General features: G+C 41.8%; 1 protein-coding gene across 1 annotated transcript; it reads left to right on the forward strand.

Annotated features, from left to right (window-relative positions):
• The first annotated feature begins 539 nt into the window (after window positions 1-539).
• On the forward strand, window positions 540-20,616 carry prokr1b (prokineticin receptor 1b). Its single transcript, XM_079436905.1, has 3 exons — window positions 540-785; window positions 2,073-2,652; window positions 19,082-20,616. Exons 2-3 carry the CDS (start codon window positions 2,183-2,185, stop codon window positions 19,797-19,799), a joined length of 1,188 nt encoding a protein of 395 aa, XP_079293031.1. The 5' UTR covers window positions 540-785; window positions 2,073-2,182; the 3' UTR covers window positions 19,800-20,616.
• Window positions 20,617-25,259: the final 4,643 nt, after the last annotated feature.

Here is a 25,259-nt window from a genome sequence, read left to right on the forward strand (position 1 = left end):
TGTAGGAGGGCAGCAGTGGAATCACTCAAAACAGGATGAGATGAAATTGTTTTTTAATGGAGAATTGTTGGACCAGTTAGGTTAAATGTAAATATTGCAAGAAATCCACTGTCCTTCACTGATGTTTGTGACAGCTGCAGGTGGCAAATTTATAAACAATTTTACATTGTGCCGTTTTCATACATCTTTCTTCTAGAGCATGTTTGATTTAGTTTATCTCAAAGTGTTATGTTAATTAATACATTAACTAACATGAAGGAACTAACATGTAATTAAGGTGGTGTTATCCATGTAGTTCATATGACTCATGTCGTAGATAAGTTAGTTCTTCATTAGTTCTTGATTAATGCATGGCTTAACTCATCATTAGTTCATAGTCAAGTAATTATTAATTTAGGTATTAGTGCATGATAATTCATGCACTGTTATTGTAAAGTGTTACCGTTTTCAATGTCAGACGGCAGGGAAAGGTAAGGGAACGAACGAACAAATACAATAAGGGACACAATTTTTAAAATGTATTTATTTATTTGTAAGACAAGCCAAACTGAGCTTTTAATTGGAGGACTGCATGCAGCTGATGTATTTGCTCGACACACAGCGAACAGGTGGGAAGACTGAGGACGAATGATCAGACTTTCACTTTTGCCACAAGAGGGAGAGAGACGCTGATGTGTGAGAAGGACTGGCGAGATGCACGCATCTTCATGTGAATTACACAGATTAGACTCATCAAACATCTCACACAAGCGACAATGACACAACCCCTCAACTCCTGCAAGTCGGTAAGTTTATTCACAACTTCACAGGGTCATATTGATATCAATATGCGTGCGGTGATCAGCGTGCGGTGACAGCGCGAATCTTGTCGGATAAAGTGTCAAATGTTTAGTTTTAACTGTTACAGCTCAAACGGTTTAATATTTAAAATGGCTATAATTATTGATGTCTATTAGTGCTGTTCCACTGAATGAACAATTTGCAGCATCAACTGCTCTAATGCAATTAAGTGAAAGGTCAGCAAACATTGATTTGATTTTGATTATTGATTTTTAATTTGAGGAAAACAACAATTGCAAGAACAGTTACAATAAATGATAATACCTCTTCTGAATGTACCATTAAAGCATTCGGGGCATCATGATAAAATAATGATTGACATCCAGCTCCATATATCATGTGTTATAATGCAACATACTATTTATCATTTATTTGCTATGAAATTATAATGTATTATGACTGTGTTTAAATATATAAAGCATTACATTATGTATCATGAGGCAGTATGAATATACTTTTAATGTATTGTTTATGCATGTTTCGTATAAGGTAAAAGAAGAATGTTTATAGGGTATTAGCCTACATGTTGTGGTGGTGCCAGGATGGCAAAATGTTTAATAATTTAAAATCACATTTATTTCTGGTTTGAAATAAGCATCATACTCTTTTGATCTATTGTACAACCTTAAACTGTTTGAAGAGAGAGGATTTTTCAAAATGGCACATTTTATTCTCCAAATGCTTTTGCAAAGATGCATCATTTTATTATGCTTTATTGCTTTATTTTATTTTATTTATATACTTACTTTTTTATACTTTTTTTTGAAGAATTGTTTAACTGTTCACTGCAAAACTATGCTATAAATTATGAATCTATAAACTATAAATCTATGACTGTGAATAATACCCCGGTCGCTCTTTTCCATGCATTTATAGTGAAAGAGAAATTATACTTTCAAGAAACTAAAAGCACCATGGAAGTTTTATAAAAGCTATATTGTGAGTCTTCTGAAGCCATGTGATAGGTTAATGTGAAAACAGAAATCATAGTTATTAACTGATAATTTACTTAAGTACTACAGTGAGTCAGTGAGTTGAGGAGTTCATTCAAATGCTTTTGGTAAGAGATTTACTCTTTTCAGTGACACGTTTAATTTTTGAGTGAACTGCTCTTTAAACACAATATTTCTTGAATTATTTAAACACAATTATCATGCAATAATGTCTGTGTTTATGTTTTGTATTTCATGTGTGGCTTGTCTCCTACTGGAAATGAAATCTGAAACCAAAAGACAAGAACATTCCTGGATCATGACCACTGACTGCTAGAAAAAGACTTAGTGACTAGCAGAAACCCATCAGAAACCCATCAGAGCTCACCGGCTCCTCTCGATCCTCTGCCATGGAGGATGCAAACATCACTCACTTGGCGGCTGTGTTCGTGAATCCTCATGGCCAGGTGCCCGTTCTGGACGTTCACGACACTTACACAGACTTCTACGACATGGACTATGGCGTTCCCGCAGAGGAGATGCCGGACACCACGCAGGGCCTGGCCTACTTTGTGGCCACCATCATCATCGGAGCCGTGCTCGTCTGCATCATGCTGGTGTGCGGCTTCGGTAACTTCCTCTTCATAGCCACTCTGGCCCGATACAAGAAACTCAGGAACCTCACCAACCTGCTGATCGCCAACCTGGCCATCTCCGACTTCATAGTGGCTGTGGTCTGCTGCCCTTTCTTGGTGGATTATTACGTGGTCAAGCAGCTCTCCTGGGATCATGGGAAAGTGCTGTGTGCCTCCGTCAACTACCTCAGGACTGTTTCTCTCTATGTGTCCACCAATGCCTTACTGGCCATCGCCGTTGACAGGTTGGTGTGATTTAAACGTCATTCTTCAGTCTCGCTAGGCTAGACAGTGGGAAGGAAAAGGAAAGCCCAGGGCTAGGTTCAGCTGTCACTTATTCAGCAGGCAAAATATCATTGGCTTTAAGATTCATGCATTATGCAGCGAGCTTCAAAGCACTTCACATACTGCTCAAACAGATGTTTGTGAGAAAATATTTCCAGCTTTCCAGTTATTCAGTAGGATTTAATCATCTGCTGTGCATCACCCTTTATTGGCAGCAAATGACAAGTGAAAAATAGAGAGCTGTACTTAAAAAAAAATATATAAAAGCAATAGAGCTTCAACCTTAAAGCAGTAAATTAAAGCAATAAGCCTTGAGAGGCTGAGTTATTATTTACAGTAAAGTAATATTCATAATAACAATACAAAATATATCATTAGCCTAACTGTAAGCTGTTTACAGTTGTCAAACAATAGGACAGTCCCAAAATATAATTTCTCTTATTTACTTGCACTTTTTTCCCTAAAGCCATGTTGTTGTTTTTTTATTCATTGTGAGTGTGACTCAAAAAAAGGAGATTTTTAAAGAATTATTATGCAGCTCTTTTCCATGATACAATACTTCATAAGAACAGCACTTCAAAAATAGCACAAAAAGCTTTGTGTGGTCTGTATGAGATGCTGTATTCCCAGTCTTCTGACGCCATACAATAGTTTTGAGTCATGTGGAAACCAAATTTTATGTTTTTATTCGCTTATAATTTGCCCTTCTGTCAAACTTTTAAATCTCATTCGCATCTGCTTTCATTAAAATGCACTATTCCAGGCATAAATTCAGATTAAAAAAGAATAATAATAACAGCGTACAGCTTTGGAACATCATGAAAGTGAGTAAATAATGATGAAATTTTAGGTTTTAGATGAACTTTGCATAACAGTTTCTATGAAGCCTGTATTTGTAATGCATTGTATTGGCAGATCTGCACAGCATCTTACAAACTGTTACAAATCTTCTTGTAAGCAGGCTTTATAATGTGGTCATAATATTTATTAGTGGTCCTTGCTTTGATTAATGTAACACGAGTTAAGTCTTCTTCGAAACAGTCATGAGATATCACGGTAACACTTTATAATAACGTCCAGTTATAAGTCATTTATAAGTGATTAGTTAATGATTAACTAATCATTTACAAAACATTCATAAGCGATTAATAAGTGATATGCTAACAATTTGTGTATGTTTTGTTAATTCATTTAAAAGCCATTTACAAGTAATTAGCTAATGATGAACTAATCATTTACAAAATATGACTATGCATCCATAGATGATTAATAATTGATATGTTAATATTTTTATCTATGTTTTGTAGAATAAGTTTTGAATCATTTACAAGTGATTAGATGATGATGAACTAATCATTTACAAAACATAACTATACATTCACAAATGATTAAGTAATATGCTAACGATTTATAAATCTGTCATAAGTTATCTTTATAAATAGCATCATGAAATAATCAAACAGATCCTTAATGGTTAATAGTTACTAGTTAATATATTATTAATCACTTATAAATCATTGAAATGTCAACATTGTACTATTATCTCAATAAACATTATAAATCATTTACAAAGCTTTCTGCATCCCCTAATCTAAAGTGTAAACTAATCATCAGTTGTAAATGTTTTACAAACCTTACAGGTTACAGGTTGTTTGTGAATATATATATATATATTTCCGCACACATGACTGGAAACCATAAAGTTTGTAAAACTATAATAATAAAACTATTATAACCATAAATAAGTAAATAGATCCATCTAAGTAGGCATCAATTATAATGTCTTGAGAATGCATTTATAAAACATTATAAATACAGGCTTCATGGAAAGTGTGACCTAACTTTTCTATTAAAATCAAATGTGTGGTCGCAGCTGTGTGTTTAATGCTTCAAACACATCTCATCCATTCAGAGGTTTGAGTCTTAACTATGTTTTATTCAACAAATTCTCCCGACCCATGTCAGAGTGTGCTAATGGTGACATATGGAGGACTTCTTGGAATATTTCTTTAATATTGTGAGTGAATCCTTCGGGCACTCAAGGAACTGTTTAAAATGCTGTCTCTGTGTGGGCTTTCTTTATCCGATCCCTATGTGTTACGGTGCTGTGCGGAGTAAGGAGCGCACGACGAGGATAAACCATTAACTTCTCTTTTAATCAGAGATCCAGGAGCAGATACAGACACAGGAGTGCACACACAACATAACAGAAACAATAACCGACAATCAGACATACTAACACAGGAACTTATAAAGGGACAGATAACGAGGATGGACAGGTGCACACAATGACTAATTAAACTGAACTAGGACACAGGGGAAAACAGAAAACCCGACATGGAACAGTCACAAAAAAACCCAACATGTAACATATCGCCCCCTCCCCGCAAGGCGTGGCCTCACGCCGTACCGTAACAACTGAGGAGGGCGGGTGGGGGTTCTGGAGGAGGATGTGGAACAGGAGGGTGACGGAGACAAGACATGGAGTCCAAACAATAAGTCCATGGGGGAGTGGAGGGTGGGAGGAGCCAAGGGGGAGCCAGGAACAGGAGGAGCCAGATGACGACCCAGGCCACAGTCAGGATGGTGGTCCACGGGGGAGCCGACGGAGGGAGGAGCCATGGTGGAGGAGTGGCCGCCGACTCCATGGGACCGACCCACGGCGGCGGAGCAGGTGGAGGTGGAGCCCGAGGTGGAGACGGAGAGCCGAAGAGCCAGGGTGACGCCGAAGATCCGGAGGTCCAAGGCGGAGCAGATGTCTTCGGCGACCTCGGCGCAGGCGGAGATCCGGAAGGCCGCGGCGGAGCCGGAGCGACAGAGGACATAGGTGGAGCAGGAGGGAAGGAGGAGCCCAACGGAGCCGGAGGGACGAAGGGACGGGGCGCAGCCCAAGGAGAGTAGTCCTGAGGTGCAGGTAGGGGGACGACTGACCAATGCGGAGCCGGAAGGACGAGGGAGCCCGGTGGAGCTGGTGGACAGACGGGATCCGGTGGAGCCGAGGGAGCTTGAAGGCATGGTGGAGCCGCAGGGTCGCCGGACTGAGGCGGAGTCTGGGTCTCGGAGGCTGAGGGCGGAGACGAGGGATCCTCCAGACTCAACGCCAACAGAGCTGGAGGTCGGCAGACCCGCGGCGAGCCCACGCCACAGATGGTGTGCTGAGGGTGAGCAGAGGGGCTGACGAACTCCAGTGATGAGGGTGTTGGAGTAGGAACTAGATCAATGAGAGGCGGTGGGAGAGGGAGGTCGGGTGGGATAATTTCCCAGAAGTTCAATACAGGAGCTGGCTTAAGGATGATCGTGTCAGAGTGGAAGTCAATGAGGTTACCCAGGTCCAGTTCATGCTCACCCTCAGCGGTGGCGCCGTGGGCGGGGCGCTCCATAGCCCCCGCGATCTCCACAACTTTCTCCACCGTCGGATGCACTGCCGGCTCTCGCACCTGGTCAGACGTTTGGGGCTCGGGCTCCGGGACGATCGGCAGCTCTGTCGCTCCTGATGGCGATGGCTCAACGACCGCGGCAGGCTCTGGCTCTCCGTCTGCGGTGGGCTCGGGCAGCTCCGCGCTGCGGGGTGGTAGTGGACTGGGCGCTGGGTCCCGAGTGGGGCTGGTGTCATTCTCTGCGAGGTCCACGGTGAGTTGCGATTTGCAAGACACCAGCACCCACTCGATAAAGGCGGCGAGGCTCTCTCGAGGACCGTCCCCGGACAACTGCCCACGTGTGGTGTTGTTCAGTCCAGCTTTGTAGAACGAGCAGAGGCAGTAGTCCGGGAAGTGTGTTAAGTTGGCCAGGAACAAAAAATCCTCTGTGTGGTCCTCGAGAGAGCGGTCCCCCTGCTCCAGCAGGATGACGAGGAACGCGGGATCCATAGTAAAAAATAAAAAACTTGACGAAAAACGGGAAACAAAACGGGGAAAAAACACGCCGCAATCTTACTGTTTCGGTCGGTTATTATGTTACGGTGCTGTGCGGAGTAAGGAGCGCACGACGAGGATAAACCATTAACTTCTCTTTTAATCAGAGATCCAGGAGCAGATACAGACACAGGAGTGCACACACAACATAACAGAAACAATAACCGACAATCAGACATACTAACACAGGAACTTATAAAGGGACAGATAACGAGGATGGACAGGTGCACACAATGACTAATTAAACTGAACTAGGACACAGGGGAAAACAGAAAACCCGACATGGAACAGTCACAAAAAAACCCAACATGTAACACTATGAAGGTATAAAATATGGCCACAGGAAACAAAAATTATGGGCTTTTTACATAAGCCTGCTCAAACAGCTGGAAATGGAATGAAATATGTGAAAGTATTGGCAATATTAATGATCAATTTTGTCCTGTACCTGAGAGCTACAATTTTGCTAAAATAAGAGAATAAAGAGTACATTACTGTTACGGTTTGCTCCACGAAGGAATGCAGGAACTCGCGGGTGAGTCGAAAATAGAATCTTTAATAAAATAAGAGTTTCAGGATACAAGAAAACAATCTTTAAACAACGTTAACATAACATTAAGACATGACAGCAACATGAGGACCTTTAAAGGGAACAGGACAAAGGAACAAACAAGATAATTAATTCAACACAGGTGATGAGAATGATTGATACTTAACTAATGACCAAAATATGGGCAAAAGGGAAACTAGACAGAAACTAAACCGTGACAGATATCACCCCCCTCCAGGAAGGTGCGTCCCGCACCGTAAAATACACATAACGGGCGGGGAAGCGGGAGCTCTGGAGGCGGGCCAGGACAGGGAGGAGACCAGGGAAGCCTCCAGGGCGGATCAGGGGCCTTGGGAGGCCATGGCGGATCAGGAGACACGGGAGACCATGGCGGATCAGGAGACATGGGAGGCCATGGCGGAGATTGAACTTCCCCCAATTTTCTTGGGGAAGTTCAACAATGGAGGAGAAGCAGGCTCTGTGGAGCGCTCAGGAGGAGCGGACACTTGGGGGCGCTCTGGAGGAGCGGGTTGGGACCGCAGGAGAGCTGAACGGGACCAGCGGAGACGCAGGAGGGCTGGAAGGGACCAGCGGAGACGCAGGAGGGCGCTCTTGCAGCGCGGACTCTCGGCGGCGCTCTGACAGCACGAATTCTCGGGGGTGCTCTGGAAGTGAGACTTCTCGGGGGTACTCTGGGAGCGCGGATCCGTACGGGACCAGCGGGGACGCAGGAGAGCTGGGCGGAACCAGCGGAGACGCAGGAGAGCTGGGCGGAACCAGCGGAGACGCAGGAGAGCTGGGCGGAACCAGCGGAGACGCAGGAGGGTACTTGCGAGGAGCAGGCACTGGAGGGCACTGGCGAGGAGAAGGCACTGGAGGGCGCTTGCGTGGAGCAGGTACTGGAGGGCACTTGTGAGGCGCAGGCACTGGAGGGCACTGGCGAGGAGCAGGCACTGGAGAGAGTACGGGAGCCGAGAACTCCGGGGGCAGAGCCTCATCCAATAGCCCCGCATTTTGTGTCGGCGGAACGATCTTCGGCGCGGGCGGAATCATCATTGCCCTGGACGGTGGAACCATTATCACCGCGGGTGGAATCAACACCGCCTCGGACGGCAGAAACATCGTGGGCGGCGGCATCATCTTCGCCGCGAGCGGAGGAAGCTCGCGGAACATCCCCGAACCTCCCTTGATTGATTGATTGATTGATAAACCGTGACAATTCGTGACGTCAGAAGCATTTTATTCTTTAAAGCTTCTGAAGTTTCCCCTGTCATTTTATATAAATAAGTCATTTTACACAGTTCCATTTTGACAGGACCCAGTTTGTTTGAACATTATTCACAGTCTTTTTTCATTCTGATAATGGTCATGTGAGAACCACTTATAATTAAATCTGCCTCGCCGTTTGGCTTGACTCTACTTGACAGTCCATAATCAAGCAAAATTAAATTATGGATGGCTTACATTTGAAGCTTCTGATCTACTGATAGAAATACTTAAATAAGATAAATGGAACACACTGGACCAGATTTGCATCTCATGAGGGAAACATCAGTGCTGGCAATGCAGCAGAAGAAATGTGTTTAAGTATGAGGAAATTTTAGCTTTCATTCAAGACTCAAAAACACAGTCACTGTGCAGTGCAAAGGTGGCAATAATGTTAAAATATATAATATATATAAATGTGGCTATAACGATACTATGGGGAAAATGCTTTAATGTTTTAAGAACTCTTTGCAAACATACTAGTTTGATATCATTTGACACTGCTACGGCAGCAAGGAAGATGCATGGGAATTCATTTGTGCCAATAATTTACATTTACTTCAGAAACAACTGACAGTCGTGACCTAAATCTGAGGTTTATTTACAACAATAAATATAAAAATTTGCCATTTGTAACTTACATTTCACACCATCAGTCAGACACACATTCCAGCTCCAGCAATATCTAGTTTCTTGGCTACTTTGACCAGATCATTGAATCATTGAGTTGACTCAAGAACAGCTGCAATATGATGAATTCATGATTCACGAGTTCACACTTACATATATTTAGCACGAGTAAGGTAATACGTATTTGGCGAGTATAGTAATGCGTAGTTGGCATGCTGTCCTGGGGAAGGGCTCCGGACTCAGAGTACCCCTCCCATAGTGTGGTGAGAACTCTGGTGATAACTTCTTGAGTGGAGAAGGGGTGGTGGAGGGATGCTGATTATCCGTCAAATGAACAGAGGTATGTCAGCTGTATTTATAGCCGTACATTGATTAACTTGAGTGCGAACCTCCTGTGTTAATTAGGCTAAGTTTCTGACGCGCTCCTCCCGAACCTTGTTAATAAAACGTCATTTCACGAGTTCACACTTACATATATTTAGCACGAGTAAGGTAATGCGTATTTGGCGTGCTGTCCTGGGGAAGGGCTCCGGGCTCAGGAATGGCCCGAACCCAGAGTACCCCCCAAAAAGCAAATGTGTTGGACAGCCGCCAGACTAAGAACCCCCCCAAATACGCACTGAGATCTGGCGAGAGCTGGTTTTGAGAATCGCTTGTATGATAGGCCAAATTTTGCATGCTCCGTGGGAGCGGCTTGGCATAGGATAGGTAGGCTCGACCGGCCGCTGGTGGATTGCGTGGTTGGCACTCGGTCGGGAGGGCTCGAACCAATGCTTGACAGTGTGCTCACTGGGTTGGAACGAGTGAGGCCTACCGGCTGATGGAGGAGGAGCAGCCTCATTTTGGCCCTGACCAGGGGGCCCGTGTTGCCTTGAGTGGAGCAGCTCACGGAGTCGGCGTGCGGGCCCTGCTGGCCGTTAGCCCCTGCTAATCAGAGAACAGAGGGCGGGTAGCTGACCGAGAGAGCCCATGAAGCCTCCGACTGGAGATCAAGACTCCAGACGTCGGACGAGTGGGTCCTATCGGCCTGACAGGTAAAAACGATACTCACGGTGCAAAAGGCAAACGTCACCGGTAGTTGAAAGAGAACGTATTCTGAGGGCTCTTGTTGTGTTCGACGGGAGATCAAGATTTGCTGCGTCGGTCGGGAATGCGTCGCCGAGCGAAGGACGGGAGGGCACAGTTATGTGGTCGGGAGACTCTTGCCGACATCCGATGGGAGATCAAGACTCGCTGCATCTCTCACAGCATCGAATGGATAAGCGTTCGGCCGGGAGGCTCTCGCCGGCATTCGATAGGAATTCAATAATCAAAGCGTCAGATGGGTGAGCCTCACCGGTAGTCGACAGAGAAACGTATTTGCTCCACCGGGAGCGCTCTTGGAGCATCTGACGGAGAGTTCAATACTCAGGATAATTTGAGTCGGCTAAAAGGGAAGATGCTATGAGGATTACTTGCGCAAATGTAGACAAATCCAATAAGCTACTTCTAATAACACGTCAAAAATCTTGGTGCTACTTGCGTTCGAAAGTTAAGCATATGACAAAATAGGATTTCCTGTGCTAGTGTAGCCCAAATAAATGCCATGAATCTGGATGGATAGGCATGGCTTTGGAAGCGGAGGTGATGCCGACTTTTGACAGCCAGGTGCTTAGACCCATGATTTCATCAAATGGATTGCCTGATCGATGTCCTACTATTGTGAGAGAATCGTCGAGAGGAAATTGAGGCGTTTATGCTTGAAACGGGGAGTTATGCAGAGCTGATAGATCGATTAGAATGCATTTCTTACCCCGGATATTTTCCTAGCAGCCACTCCAATGGGCTAATTCTGAGAAGGTTGTCATTGAAAAGGCTGATCATGAACACTTGTTTAATTGCGCCGCCTATAGGGGAAAAGCTGAACAGATATAATGGTGAAACAGCTGAACGTAATGAAAAACTCAGAAAAATGGCAACTTTTGATGTCCACGTTCAATGATTTACGATTGTTGCAGCATTTCTATCATAAAGAAATGGCCAAATATTAAAGATTAAGTGGACATTTGAATTAAGAGTTGTTTAACCGAATGAGGATTGCACAGTGAGAAGTAGATGATTGTCGGGCTATTTGAGTCCTCTGTAGGGTTTGATGAAATGCGTATGCATGTTATATTGTTTGATACATTTTATTAAGTTAGTTCAACGGAACCATAAGTTACTTACCTTTGATACTTTATTCAAAACGATTATTATGGCCTATTGTGGCCTGCAATGCATCTGTTACCCAATTGCTCATTAGTGATGGCCTTGGTTGAGGGGTCTATGCCAGCACCTGCCGGGATCCGTACTCGGATGTTGTAAGCCACTAGCGGTGGCTCCGAGGCAACAGCATTTGGTGGGACGGGCAGTGATGTTGCTGAAAAAGAGGATATTGTGACTTTAAATGAAGTAGAGAGCTGAGAGGGAGAGGAGCAGGGGCCCAAATTTCCATTAGAGGCAGCCTAGCAACTAGCAACAAATGTGGTGATTTAAATTTTTTTTTTATTATCACACATGGAAGAAAAATATTGAAACCGCTAGCCAGCCAAGTGGCACATCGGCTGGTAACATTAGACACTTTGGGAGAGGTGGCTAGCAGTACACACTTCACATATGAATTAAGTTGTAGTTTGCGCTTCTTGCCTTAATTTTTATTTTTTTTTGGTTTGTACCTATGATTGCTAATCATTTACTGTTGGTTCACTGTGATACTTGCAAAGTTAAGAGGATGAAGCAGAGAGCAGAGAGCAGCGGGCGCAGCAAAGCACTGGAGCTCGGCGGCTGCTTCATATCTGCTAACTCTTTATTGTGATGGTCTCCCAACAGACACTCTACTGACTCTAAGTAACTTTGCAAGTACGTGAAATTCTCTTCCACTGTTGGTTTTAACCATAAAACAAAACAAATCTTATCCATCTTATGTCCATTTATTGAAATGCAATGTGTAAATTAATTATAGGTAAAATTGCTGGTGAAAAATAAGTTTAGTTTGGGTAATTCCAGTGTGTATCCTGAGCACTTGCGTCATGGTTACATAGTGACGTTAACATCCAATGATGTCGCGACGTCTTTTAACAACTTTGATCAACAAATTACTTGGTAACACTTTATTTTGATGGTCCCTTTTGAACATTCTGTTGACACTAAATAATGTTGCAACTACATGTCAACAAACTCTCATTAAAGTATTAGTAGACTGTCTGCTACATATCTGCTAACTCTTTATTGTGATGGTCTCCCAACAGACACTCTACTGACTCTAAGTAACTTTGCAAGTACGTCAACTTATTCTAACCCTAACCCTACCAGTCTACTAATACTCTACTAACACTCTAATGAGAGTTAGTAGAAATGTAGGTGCAATGTTACTTACAGTCAACAGAATGTGTTGAAGTGACCATCAAAATAAAGTGAAACCAAATACTTGCCTTTAGCGATTTTACCTGATAATTATTTGGCAACACTGGTGGTCGCGCCGCTAGTGGAGGCTGCCACCCGCGAGCATCTGGAAACAGAAGCTAGAGGCCCGGCTGCATACGGTGCTGCGGACGGGAGAGCCGCGGTGAAGGCTGAGCCGAAGCGGGAAGCAAGTGAGGCTTTGTAGCGGTGAGAACTGGGGCGCAGCCCAGGCTCGTTGAAGGCCTGCTGCTGTGACCCAACGCTCATGGAGACGACGGTGGTGTCGAGCGAGGCGAGTTCTGAGCTTTCCTCGATCTATTGGCCGCCTTGGCGGCTGGAGTGGATTTAGGACTGAGGCTGGTTTGCACGGTGAAGAGTAGATTGTGTAAATCCGCTTTGTTTACTCTCCGCGAGGACGTTGCGGCGGGATTAATCAGCGTTTGCCTCAGGCTTAAACACGGACCACTTTCCGATCGGAGGGATTGTTGCCACGGATATTTGCGTCCGAATGATAAGAGGATGGAAGCAGAGAGCAGCGGGCGCAGCAAAGCACTGGAGCTCGGCGGCTAAGTCTGGCGGAGAAAGACCGATCATGAGGCCGGCAGATTGGCCGGAGGATCCGAAAAATCCTCAGTATAGGTCTCGTTGTTTGGACGGGACGCGTTGAGTCTGAGATGTAATGGTAAAAGGTGCAAACCGAATGCTGATTATCCGTCAAATGAACAGAGGTATGTCAGCTGTATTTATAGCCGTACATTGATTAACTTGAGTGCGAACCTCCTGTGTTAATTAGGCTAAGTATCTGATGCGCTCCTGCCGAACCTTGTTAATAAAACATCATATGATTCTTTAAGTGTGATTTGTTAACCAAGATTAACTGAGACTTGTCATAGCACTTGTATGCTGTTGCTCTCTCGTTGGTCTGATTGCTTTTATTGTTCTCCTCATTTGTAAGTCGCTTTGGATAAAAGTGTCTGATAAATTATTAAATGTAAATGTAATGTAAATGTACTCTTGCATGGTGATTTCTTCAGCTCGATAAACCAAGGAACCTAAAAATGATGTTTGTTTACCATAATCAATACTAAAATTGGGCATCAGTGACTAACTTTTCATGCCACATGCAAGCTCCAGTATTACCCCAGTTCTTAGCTCATATTGACTAGATCACTGAATCAGTCAAGTCAAGTCACCTTTATTTATATAGCGCTTTTAACAATACAGATTGTGTCAAAGCACTTAACAGTATCAAATTGGAGGATAGAGTGTCAGTAATGTATAAAAATAAGATTAAACACTCAATTTTCAGTTAAGGCATTTCATTATTGAATTCAGAGATGTCATTGTCTAGATCAATTTAGTTTAAATAGTATCTGCGAAATCAATTTGACGATAATCACCAGAAATTAAGTGTCCCCAACCAAGCAAGCCAAACCAGGCTCAGCTGAGGGGCCAGTTCTCCTCTGGCCAGGAGATAATTATTTATTTATTGTTTACTTATTGTTTTAATTAAAATTTTAATTGTATAAATTTATTTATTTATATTTTATATTGTTGCAATTTCTAGCAATAATAGTATTATGTAGTTACATATTTTATTATATTTTTAGTTATTTTTTTTAAGCCGAGGTCTTCACTAGGGATATGTCCCCGGGGCTCATCTAGGTGTCCCAGCCTCCGCCGATGATCAGGGAGACATCATCTCCCAGGGCCGATCCACCATCTGATCTGGACACGGACTGAGAAACAGAATAAGAAAGAAACAGACAAATATTAGCATAGATGCCATTCTTCTTACGATGTAAAGAGTACATCGTGTGTAATGGGGAGTGTTCCCGGTTCCGGTTGGTCTAATTAATGCAGCCTAACAATCCTTTATTGGATTTGAATAATAGAAGTGTATTAGTGTGTTATGTGTAAACTAGGTTAAAGGAATGTGTCTTTAATCTAGATTTAAACTGACAGAGTGCGTCTGCCTCCCGAACAGCTTTAGGCAGATTATTCCAGAGTTTGGGTGCTAAATAGGAAAAGGATCTGCCGCCCGCAGTCGATTTTGATGTTCTAGGTATTATCAAATGGCCAGAGATTTGAGAACGCAGCGGACGTGGAGGACTATAATGTGATAAGAGCTCGCTCAAGTACTGAGGAGCTAAACCATTCAGGGCTTTATAAGTAATTAACAAGATTTTAAAATCTATATGATGTTTGATAGGGAGCCAGTGCAGTGTTGACAGAACTGGGCTAATATGGTCATACTTCTTGGTTCTAGTAAGAACTCTAGCTGCTGCATTTTGGACCAGCTAGGGCTGGGCGATTTTGCCTAAAAAAAAAAATCTTAGATTTTTTAAAGAAAAATTCGAGTTTCGATTCGATTTTCGATTTTTTTTTCCAATGCACTTAAAAAATGACTGCAGGCATCAGATATAGTGTCAAAAGTGCAACTTTATTGCTATGATTGTCCTCAAGAGTTAAAATGCGTAGAATCCCAAAACAAAAAGTAAATGAGGCTCTGTCATTCAACAATTTCAAGCTTTAACCCAGGTTTAAGCAAAAGTGCAACAACTTCACAGTAGCTTAAATTTTCTGTTCAAGAAATCAGATAATTACAAATTTTGTAACATATAACATTACAATTAAAAAAATAAACTCTTCTCAGTATAGTGTGAATATAAAAAATGAAATATGCCTGTAGCAGACATATAGCCTGTGTCAGGAGTGTCAGGGCTCCATCACAAAACCATGAATAAACTAGACCAAATTGACAGAACCCTGACACCAGTGAGTCATTAAAATCAGTGAGTCGTTGACACAAGAACAGCTGCAATCAGATCAGTCTTGTTTGCAATTGAATCGTTCAGTGTGATTTATAGACCAAGACAACAGGCTTTTTGGAAAGAATCAGAATCATATAAAGTGCATAAAATTTGAACATTTTCAACAATTGAACATTTGCAAAAAACACCACTGTACCATAAAATCAAATATACATTAAAAAAGTGCACAATAACTAAATCCAACATACTTAAAAACACACACACACATACATACTCACATTAACATTTTTCAGTTCTCTCAAACATGTGCAAATTATCTAAAACTGCTGTTTGCGAGCCTTGTTTTCTGCAAAGGCAATCACAATGTCCTCCATGTCCAAAGACTGGCGAACATCCCGCTCAATTGACATAAGTGCCAGTCCTGTGAGCCTTTCTTGGCCTATGGTGGACCTCATGTAATTTTTTATCAGCTTCAAAGCTGAAAAGCTCCTCTCACCAGAGGCCACTGACACAGGGAGAGTCAGGAGTAGACGCAAAGCAATGCTTAAATTACTGTACAAATCCAGTAGCTTCTCACTGTAAATGTAATTAAGCATGTCAAATGGGGAAGTGGCTACATGGTCTGGAAAAGTGTAGAGAGATGAATTGATCTCAAGTGCCAAGTCATCAGCATCAATGTCATGGACGGTTTGTTCCAATTTTTTGCATCGTTCATGAAGCTTTCCATTCTTTATTGTCTGCTTCATGTTTTCCTTTGAGAACAGAAAGTCATAAAGGTCATGAAAACCTGTCACTTAGGCTTCTGAGGGCTGTGTCAACCATGGGCAGAAAGAAGTCTCTTCTAAAAGTCTCGTCTGGAGTAGACTGAGTCTCGTCTGTACCTTCATATAGAGACTGTCTTTTCTTTTTACGCTGCCTTTTCTCAGGAAGGGTCATTTCCATATCCAGATTTTCTGCAATGTCTTTTGCATCAGTTTGACAGGAAGCAATCCCATTTTCCCTGAAGTCTTCAAGGTAGTCTTTTACTCCTTCTGTTTCTGATCTAAGTGTTTCCATGGAAACATTTGGACTTTGTAGCAGCTTGCTGACATGATTGATTTGGTACAAAACATTGTACCAGGTCATTGTGCAAAGCAGAAAAGACCAGGTCTTCAACTCACCATGTAAGCTTTTAGCAGTGGACATGGTCTCTGAGTCCCCCTTCTCTATAGCAAACGTCTGGAGTGCAGACAATGCATCCAGGATCTCTGGTAACTGGTATCGCACCACCTTCACGCTGTCAGTCCGAGCTTCCCATCTTGTTGTTGACAAAGGTTTTAAAGTGAGCTGCTTTACATGTTCCTTTAGAACTGTCCAGCGTTGCACAGAGGAACTGAATAAGGTATAGAGTCTTTGCAACACACCAAAGAAGGAGATGGACAGCACTGAGGACTTGGCAGCATCTGCCACAACCAGGTTAAGTGTATGACTGCTGCATGGAATGTAAAATGCTTTGCTGTTCAATTGCAAAATTCTTGCCTGAACACCCTGTTTATGGCCCATCATATTGCTGCCATTGTCATAAGACTGACCACGGCAGTCAGAAAGACTCAGGCTGTGTTTCTGCAGGTGGTCAAGCAGGACTTCAGTCAGGCCCTTACCAGTTGTGTCTTCAACATCTAAAAATCCAAAGAAATGTTCTGCAATGGTTCGCAATTGACAATTCTCAGAACAATGGAAAGCTGTTCCTTATGAGTGACATCAGGAGTGCAATCCATAATAACAGAGTAATACTTTGCTCTGTGTACTCTTCTCACAATCTCTTCCAGTACCTTGTTTCCAATTAGTGCAATTATTTCATTTTGAATAGTTCCACTCAAGTAATGCACTCTTGTCTCTTGGTTTTCTATCCTTCTTATGTGTTCAGTCATAACTGAACACATAAATTAATCTTTAGTCTTTAGCTATGCATTTACTGAATGAGCACTGTGCAGCTGTTCGTCCGACTGTACTGTATTTTATTTTTCTAAACTGTTTTAATTATTCTTATTTCTTTTTATTATTTTAATTTCTTCTATGTAAAGCACTTTGAATTGCCATTGTGTATGAAATGTGCTATATAAATAAACGTTTTACTGTTAACAAACAATGAAATTATAATTAAATGTTTACTAATTATTAGTAGTGCTGTGAGTCGACTACCAATGCTTAAAAACATCCCAAGCTAATGTTTGATGCACAGAATTTATTGTGTGGTTTTCCTAAATAGATTATCACAGTGGAATAGTTAGTATAGCATGCTATGCCACTTTCATCAAAACCTATTACAAAGCTATAGCAATGTCATGTCATTAAATATGATAAACAGCGATTCTGGAACAGATCTGCGTCTTCCTTATCCCGTTAAAAAACATATTACAGTATGTAACCATATTCCGTCCGTTCAAAAAAAAAGTTGCTCTAACTGTTCGTTACAAGCAGCATTTGCTGTCAGGCAGGTAGCTTAGCTAACATACATAAACATATTTCTGCTAGCCTACCTGCTGCAAAATTGCACCATTTGTACAAGACAAGTAGAGCTATTTTATGTGTGTAATTTATCACTTACCACTGTCTTGTTTTTTCTTATCCTTCTCTTCCTTTCTCTTCTTTCTTTTTTGGCTTCCTGAAGCATAATTCCGCTTCATGACTGCCGAGGAAGTTTTGTATTTTGCCGGCAGCAGAGATCGCGTGGTTGGCTGGCTGCTGTCAGCGAGGGGGGCCCCCTTGAGGGGGATCCCGATAACAGTGTCATTGCACTTTACTGCATTCACTATCAATGGGGCGCTCACACAGTTTGTCGCTGCATTTTATTCTTAACCAGTCGTTGTCTTGGGGCCCCAGGCCAGCTCGGGGCCCCAAGCAATTGCTTGGTTTGCCTGCCTTGTCGCGACGGGCCTGTATGCAGCCAGTAAGCTTACTGCTTTACATTTAAATGGCTGGTTAGCATTCACTAGAGCATTTCGCAGCATGCTTTCACAGTTTTTCTGAAATCCTCCAGCTCCACCTGTATAGATCTGCTAAGGGTTATTATACTGTATATGCTATTTGTGCAGCAGCAGTATATCTTACTCACAGCACCATATCAGCGTATTGGCGGTAGCAAGTTCCTGTACTTTCTTTGCAGCAGCAGCAATAATCTACAACAACAGCAATAACCAATTCAACAGCGTAGCAGATCTATTATAACATTAACAATACTTTAACATTGTCATATCCATTACCATGCTTAAATCTTCCGAGAGTTGTCATGATAGAAATTATGTTATGAAATGTAGTGGAGTAAAAAATAGTAAAAATGTCTTAAAATTAAAGTACTCTGATAAAGTACAGATACTTGGAAAAAAAAATAGTAAAAAGTAAAAATACTCCATTACTGTCCACCACCGCTACTAGGCATATAACACTGACACTTTATCTAAACTCGCATATCGTGACAGTGACTATGACTGAATGTGAATGTGCATGGTGCAGCACTAAACCACCCTTGTGAAAATTAACCATGGTTTTATCGTTGCAAATGTGTAGTAACCATGTTTTTTTGTATTGATTACCATTTGTATAACCACAGTTTTACTACAAACACCATGGTTAAATTATGGTTAGTGTAGCAAAATCATGGTTAATTTGTGGTTACCATGGTTTAATTATAGTAACCATGGCTTTTTGGTTTAATTTGTAGCAAAACCATGGTGAATTTTTCTTAAAGGCAGTGCAGACTGTTAAAACAGGACTGTATGAAATGCAGGTTTTTATGAAATTTGTCTTGTAGAGAATGTAAATCGAGCGCAATGTCTCTAATCATCATTGTTGTGTTTAGGTACATGGCCATCGTTCATCCCTTGAGGCCCAGAATGAAGCACCAGACCGCATACTGCCTCATAACGGGGGTGTGGATTGTCCCGGTGCTCATCTCCATTCCCTCTGCGTACTTCGCCTCCGCAACCAAAGTCCCCCACGGAGCAAACCGCAGCAAGACCTTCTGCGCCCAGATCTGGACGGTGGACCAGCAGCTGTACTACCGCTCGTACTTCCTGTTCATCTTCGCCGTGGAGTTCGTGGGGCCGGTGCTCACCATGGCCCTGTGCTACCTGCGCATCTCCAGAGAGCTGTGGTTCAAGAGTGTGCCGGGTTTCCAAACGGAGCAGATCCGCAAGCGCCTGCACTGCCGCAGGAAGACGGTCATGGTGCTAATTGCCATTCTATCGGCGTACATCCTCTGCTGGGCTCCGTACTACGGCTACACCATTCTGCGAGATTTCCACCCCACACTCATCTCCCGTGAGAGGAATTCCCTGGTGGCGTTCTACATTATCGAGTGCATCGCCATGAGCAACAGCATGATCAACACATTCTGCTTCGTCAGTGTAAAGAACAACACCATCAAATACTTCAAGAGGATTGTTCTCCTCCGATGGAAATCCACCTACACCTCCAGGAAGAGTGCAGACGAGACTGACATCAATCCCCACCTCACCGAATGTAGAAAGGGAGCCGAGCTGAGTGGTTTACATGTCACCCATATTACAGATGATTAGAGAGTACTGATGATGCTGCTTCTGGGCATTTTTCTGGAGATGAATATCACCTGACTGATGTTATGTTTCAGTGTTTTTTTCCTTATCAAATGTGCCGTTTTCATACTTTGTACATGTGTTTATGATACAGCACAAATTATCATTTCAGTTGTTTTGCACAGATTTGTTTTTTTAATGAGTGAATTACTCATCCCTTAATTTTTTGAGAATGACAAAGCAATGGTACAATATAGAACTACTGACTTAAAGTTATTTATTATAAATATAGATTTCTTTAATTGCAAAATATTTAGATACAGTCATTTAAGAATCAGGACACTCAAAAACATGCATGATGCTTTGTGAGAGTAGCTCGGTATGCTGACCTTTTTAATTGCAAATCTATGTTGTCAAAGCCTTTTCTGATTGGTGGAGGGTCTATTCTGGATTATGGGTAGTGCAGTTATTTACATTAAAATGTAAACACTTTCATATGGTATTGTTAAAAATCAGCTTCTCTATGAAGAAAATGAGTGGAATTTTTACTTCAAAATTGTTTCGCTCGATTGGTAAAAAAAACCCCAAGAACAATCTTTATCAGCAGTTTTTGTAGAAATGCATTTATGACCTCATTGAACAACCACTCGTTAGTTTACTGTTACATAATATAGATTATTTAAAAAACAGTCTGATTAGTGAGGTCCTTTATCAGTCAATGATTTATATGTGAAAGTTTATTTTCCCTTGGTTCTAAAAAATGTGGTCACTTGCTGTCTTTTGTGTTGGTTAATACAGTATCTGCATGCATTCTAGCCAAATAAAGTAAAACCTGAGAACCAAGCCATGTGTCATGTATAGTTCTCAAATTTTAGAGTTCATAATTCAAGATGCGATATCGACCAGTTTAGAGGTAATGTCGGGACCTTCGATCTCATGTAACCTGCGAGTTATATTTATGTTTGCTCTTTAAAGCTGGGTCTATTTATCTAAGTTCCAAAGGACAGTTCATACATAATTTACAGATTCTGTCAATACTCAAACTCATAATTTGAAATGTTATATCATAACAAGAATTGTGGTCATGTACCAGTGTAATAATGGCTCTTGATGTCTAAATCTGGATCAGATCTGTTTAATATTTACTTTGCAATGTAATAGTGAATTTTAATGCAACTTCCACAAAACAATTGCATGTTTGCTCATTTTTTTTTATTTTATATAGTAGATCATCTATCATCTGTTCTCTTGGGTATGTTATAGTCCAATCAAGTCAAGCCTTCAAAATTTTGCCACCATGTAGCTCCCATCTCAGCTGTATTCCTTTGAAACTCAAAAAGAGGTATTATCAAAATGTCGAACCTGCTGTTGTTTTCGTACAATGAAATTGCATGCCTGCCAGTTTCTTCTGCAATATTTTTTTCTTTTGTCTCATGTCAGGACTGCCAGTGGTGCTCTCAGAGAGGGGTAAATGGTATATGACGACCTTAAATCTAGCCACAATACAATACTTTTTATTCCTTTTTTTATAATAGCTGGGCTTTGGCTCAATCTTTTGAAATTATTTTATGGTGATAAACAGAAGCTGGTCTAAACCTGGCTGAACCTGTCTCAGGATTATGAAAAGTAAAAGAAATAAAAAAAAATCATCAGACCAGCAGTCACAGACCCTGCTAAAACTTCTTCATTATAATAAAATGCTTGAACTAAATAGCCTTAATTAGTTTTCATGTTTGTACTATTTCACTTCTGTGCACAGATTCACTTGATCTATTATTGTTACGGGGCTGACGAGACGTGAGACGTGCGGCTCCATATGCAAAGCTTTATTCTAAAAGATGGTCAGTAAACAGACAGGGTCAGATAGTGGCAAACAGGTATGGCAAGGGCAAGACAAAGCAGTCCGTGGAGCAAGCGTGGTTCGACGATCAACGAACAGTATCCAAAGGGGCAAGGCAGAGAGATAATCCAGAGACGAGAGCAATAAATCCAAACTGGGAGCAAACAGAGTCCAAACGGCAGAGGCTAAGGGTAAATCCAGTAAACACAGGCAGGGTCAGACACGGCAGGAAAACAAGGCAAGACTAAGGCTAAGACAATGGCTATGGCTCTGTAAAGTTGCTATCGCTTGGGGAGTGATAAATGCTAACAATACTCGGCCTCGAGCAAGAGCAAGTCCCAGGCTTATATGGTGTGTGGTGGTGATTGTGAGATGGGCAGTGCAATCAGGGTAATGAGAGATTGGTGCCAGCTGTGTGTCGTCAGTGCAATGCATGATGGGAAATGGAGTCCAATGTGCTGTGTAGTGTGAAAGTCCATGTGGTGAGTGGGTGACCTCTGGTGGTGGGTGAACGGAAGTGCATGGCCAGGATTCGTAACAATTATAGGTTAAATAGCCATCTTTACCTGCCTAATAAGTGAAGTGACATACTGCCATAATAACATTTCAACAGCAAGGAAATTACTCTAAATTCAGATTTAATGTTTCTGCCAGGTTGGTGATAAGTAAATGCCTTTATTAAAGAGCCAGGAGGTACATTGCCTGGAAACCTTCAACTGCATATGGTTAAAGCCTGTTCACACCAAGAATAATAACTATAAATGTAACTTACAACAATACCTTAATTAACATCCACACCAGCAGAAATTGTTTTTGTTTATTTTAAGCACGCTGCATGTATGTTGTCTGCTGCTTTAAATGCTTGAGCTCTTCTAATCATATTCTATTCTAATCATTATTATTCATATATTTCTGTCAGGACCACTATCGTCAAAATGATAGATACTCAGCATAAAGTTTGGTTTGGCGGTATGGTTCTGTTCTGGGCAAAACTCCCTGTCCATCCATGCAGCCTGTCATAAATGAGCAGGGAGAGCAGCAATAATAATAATAATAATAATAATAACCCCCCCAACACAAACGAAAGGCCAGAACCCCCCAACACAACGATAGGCCAGAACCGCCCAAACCACAACTGATGGCATTCTGAAAGAAGCATAGCCTTCTTAAAATAGCAGAGACTGGGGCAGCAGCCCCTTAAAGGAGAAGGCAGTGAAGGGGTGCTCTTCTTTATAAGCAGTTAAGAAGAGCAGCAGCCCCTTACCGGAGGAGAGTAGCAGCAAAGGGGTGCTCTTCTTTATAAGCAGCTAAAAAGAGCAGCAAGCCCATTAATGCAATACCAGAAAAAGATGCAGAAAACACACTAAAATTGGCAGCCTAATCTGCAGCAAACACAGCGTACTGCAGCCATATGAGCAAACATGAATGGTTCAAGAGATCGCCGGTTCTACCTGGCCTAAAAGATTCAGCATCCATTTAAAAACTCTATAAAACAGCATATAACAACTCAAATCAACTCATCAGTTTACAAATGTGTCGTCTCCCACTGACATTGTGCTCGTTGTGTTACGTGTCCTCAATCTTGACAACCCACATGAGCGAAGACAAAAAACCTTACCAATACATTCGATAGCTTGCAGCAAGCATGTTGCTTGCTTAAATCACAGCATGTTGCAGTAGTCAAGAAACTTAAGGAAATAGCAGTCCCAATAATAGATGAGCCATAAGCAACAAGCATATTTCGAGAACAATCAGATGGTCTAAACAACAGCAAAACATTAGCTTCTTGCTGAGCATGCCCCTTTATTGCAGTACAGCATATGGCCAATAGCCGAAGTTTAGGCAACACCATGTAACCCTTATCCAGATAACCGTTAGCATTAATAACCTTTGGTAGCAAAATCTATACATACTGCCTATTAGTATCAAGCATGTTACAGGTAATTAAAGCAACAGCATATCACTAACTTAAAATACAGCGTTTTGAAAATAATGGTAGGATAAGTTTAATGAAACATAATTCCCAATACTAGATGAGCCTTAAGCAGCAAGCCTGTGTCATATCAGATAGCTTAAACAGATTAAAAATAAGCCTGGCTGTGGTAAGTTTAACTGGGTAATGTTACCAGTGTGTCAAGATACACCATGAGCCTAAAGCAACAGCATGCCTAGCAAACAAACATGTTACTGAACAACTGCCTTAAACAACGAGCAATATTTGATAGCATAATTGCCAACATAGCATAAGGCGATGAGAATGAAAAAGAACTTCGCTTAGCTTCGTGAAGACATTCAGAGTGAGATGAATAAAGGGTTAAATGTTCAGTTGTTACATATGCTTTAACCCTCCGTGATATCTTTGCTTCTTCCAGCAGGGAAAGCAGATCTCTTGTAAAAGTGTTGTTGATGCAGTCACATTAGCACAACTTCAGCGAATTGCGGGCATTGCAGGCAAGAGTCTATGTCAATGATATATCGTTGTGAGAAGCAGTGCTTGCTCAGGTCACTTCCGAGTCTATCAGCTTATATCAATCACGACGAATTTGCGTTCAAGTTCACAAACTTGAATCTGGTGAGAACTCTGTGAGAAATGAACCCATGAAAATTCCTGATTGAAGCTTTTCCCATAGAGATGGAATTTGCGGTCTAATTTGCTCCTGAGCAAGCGGGAAAAGCTGCCGATTCATACTGAATAGAGCTTATATAGGAATGCCGCAATATGTGTCGTATTCCTATAGGTAGATGTGATCGGCTGAGAATCAGCTGATGCAAGCTTGACTCACGTGACCTGCCAGAATTAACGCTAACGCTCGATTTATGGGAAAATGGTGAATTTTTGCATATTGCTATTGGGTCCATTTTTTAAAAGCATTAAACCATTCAAAGCCATTTAATACTGTGATTTTACTACAGTTAAGGAGGTTTTAAGTCACTCCACTTCTCATCATTCAGAACAATAATCCTACAGTAAAAAAAAAAAACATTGTTTGTCATGGCTTATTGATTTATTAAATCACTTCTGCTATAGACAAAAGTATGAATACTTAACAGACAGGGGCAGTTGTGGCCTAATGGATAGAGAGTTGGACTTGTAACCTGAAGGTTGTGGGTTTGAGTCTCAGGTCTGGCAGGGATTGTAGGTGGGGGGAGTGAATAACCAACACTCTCTCCACCCATATATTTTAAGCTAACAAGGAATGACCTTTTCAAGAACTGTCTGGCAGTGAATGTGCTAACGTCCCCGATTCATTTACAGATGTTCATTTTGTGTTCTTAGTCTAATGGAATTTGCAGCTCGTTATGCTAGTCTTGTCTGAGACAACTGTGTAAAACACATAGATGATCATTTGTGCTTACACCAGCTGTTGTAAGCAGCTTTTACCGCTCCTGTTATTCTTTTGTTCTTTTAGTCAAACTGCTAATTAACTCAAAAATACGGATGATTCTGGTGTTTTGGTGGGTTGTTTGCAAGCAGATCTAAGTGTCATGATTCAGTCATGCACTGACTCACACAGCAACACAATGACAGGGGTCACAGAAAGCTGCAAAAACCATGAATTCTGTATGAGTCTTGTCTTAATTATCTTACCTGCTCTTCCTAGATCCACTGCCCAATATATAATTTCAGGAAACATGATTATTAA

The sequence above is a fragment of the Barbus barbus genome (assembly GCF_936440315.1).
Source record: "Barbus barbus genome assembly, chromosome: 16".
NCBI lineage: Eukaryota > Metazoa > Chordata > Actinopteri > Cypriniformes > Cyprinidae > Barbus > Barbus barbus.

Coding starts and splice junctions, on each gene's coding strand:
- prokr1b (XM_079436905.1), top strand. CDS start 2,183: ATGGAGGATGCAAACATCACTCACTTGGCGGCTGTGTTCGTGAATCCT. Junction 2,653..19,081: donor CTGGCCATCGCCGTTGACAG/GTTGGTGTGATT, acceptor TGTTGTGTTTAG/GTACATGGCCATCGTTCATC.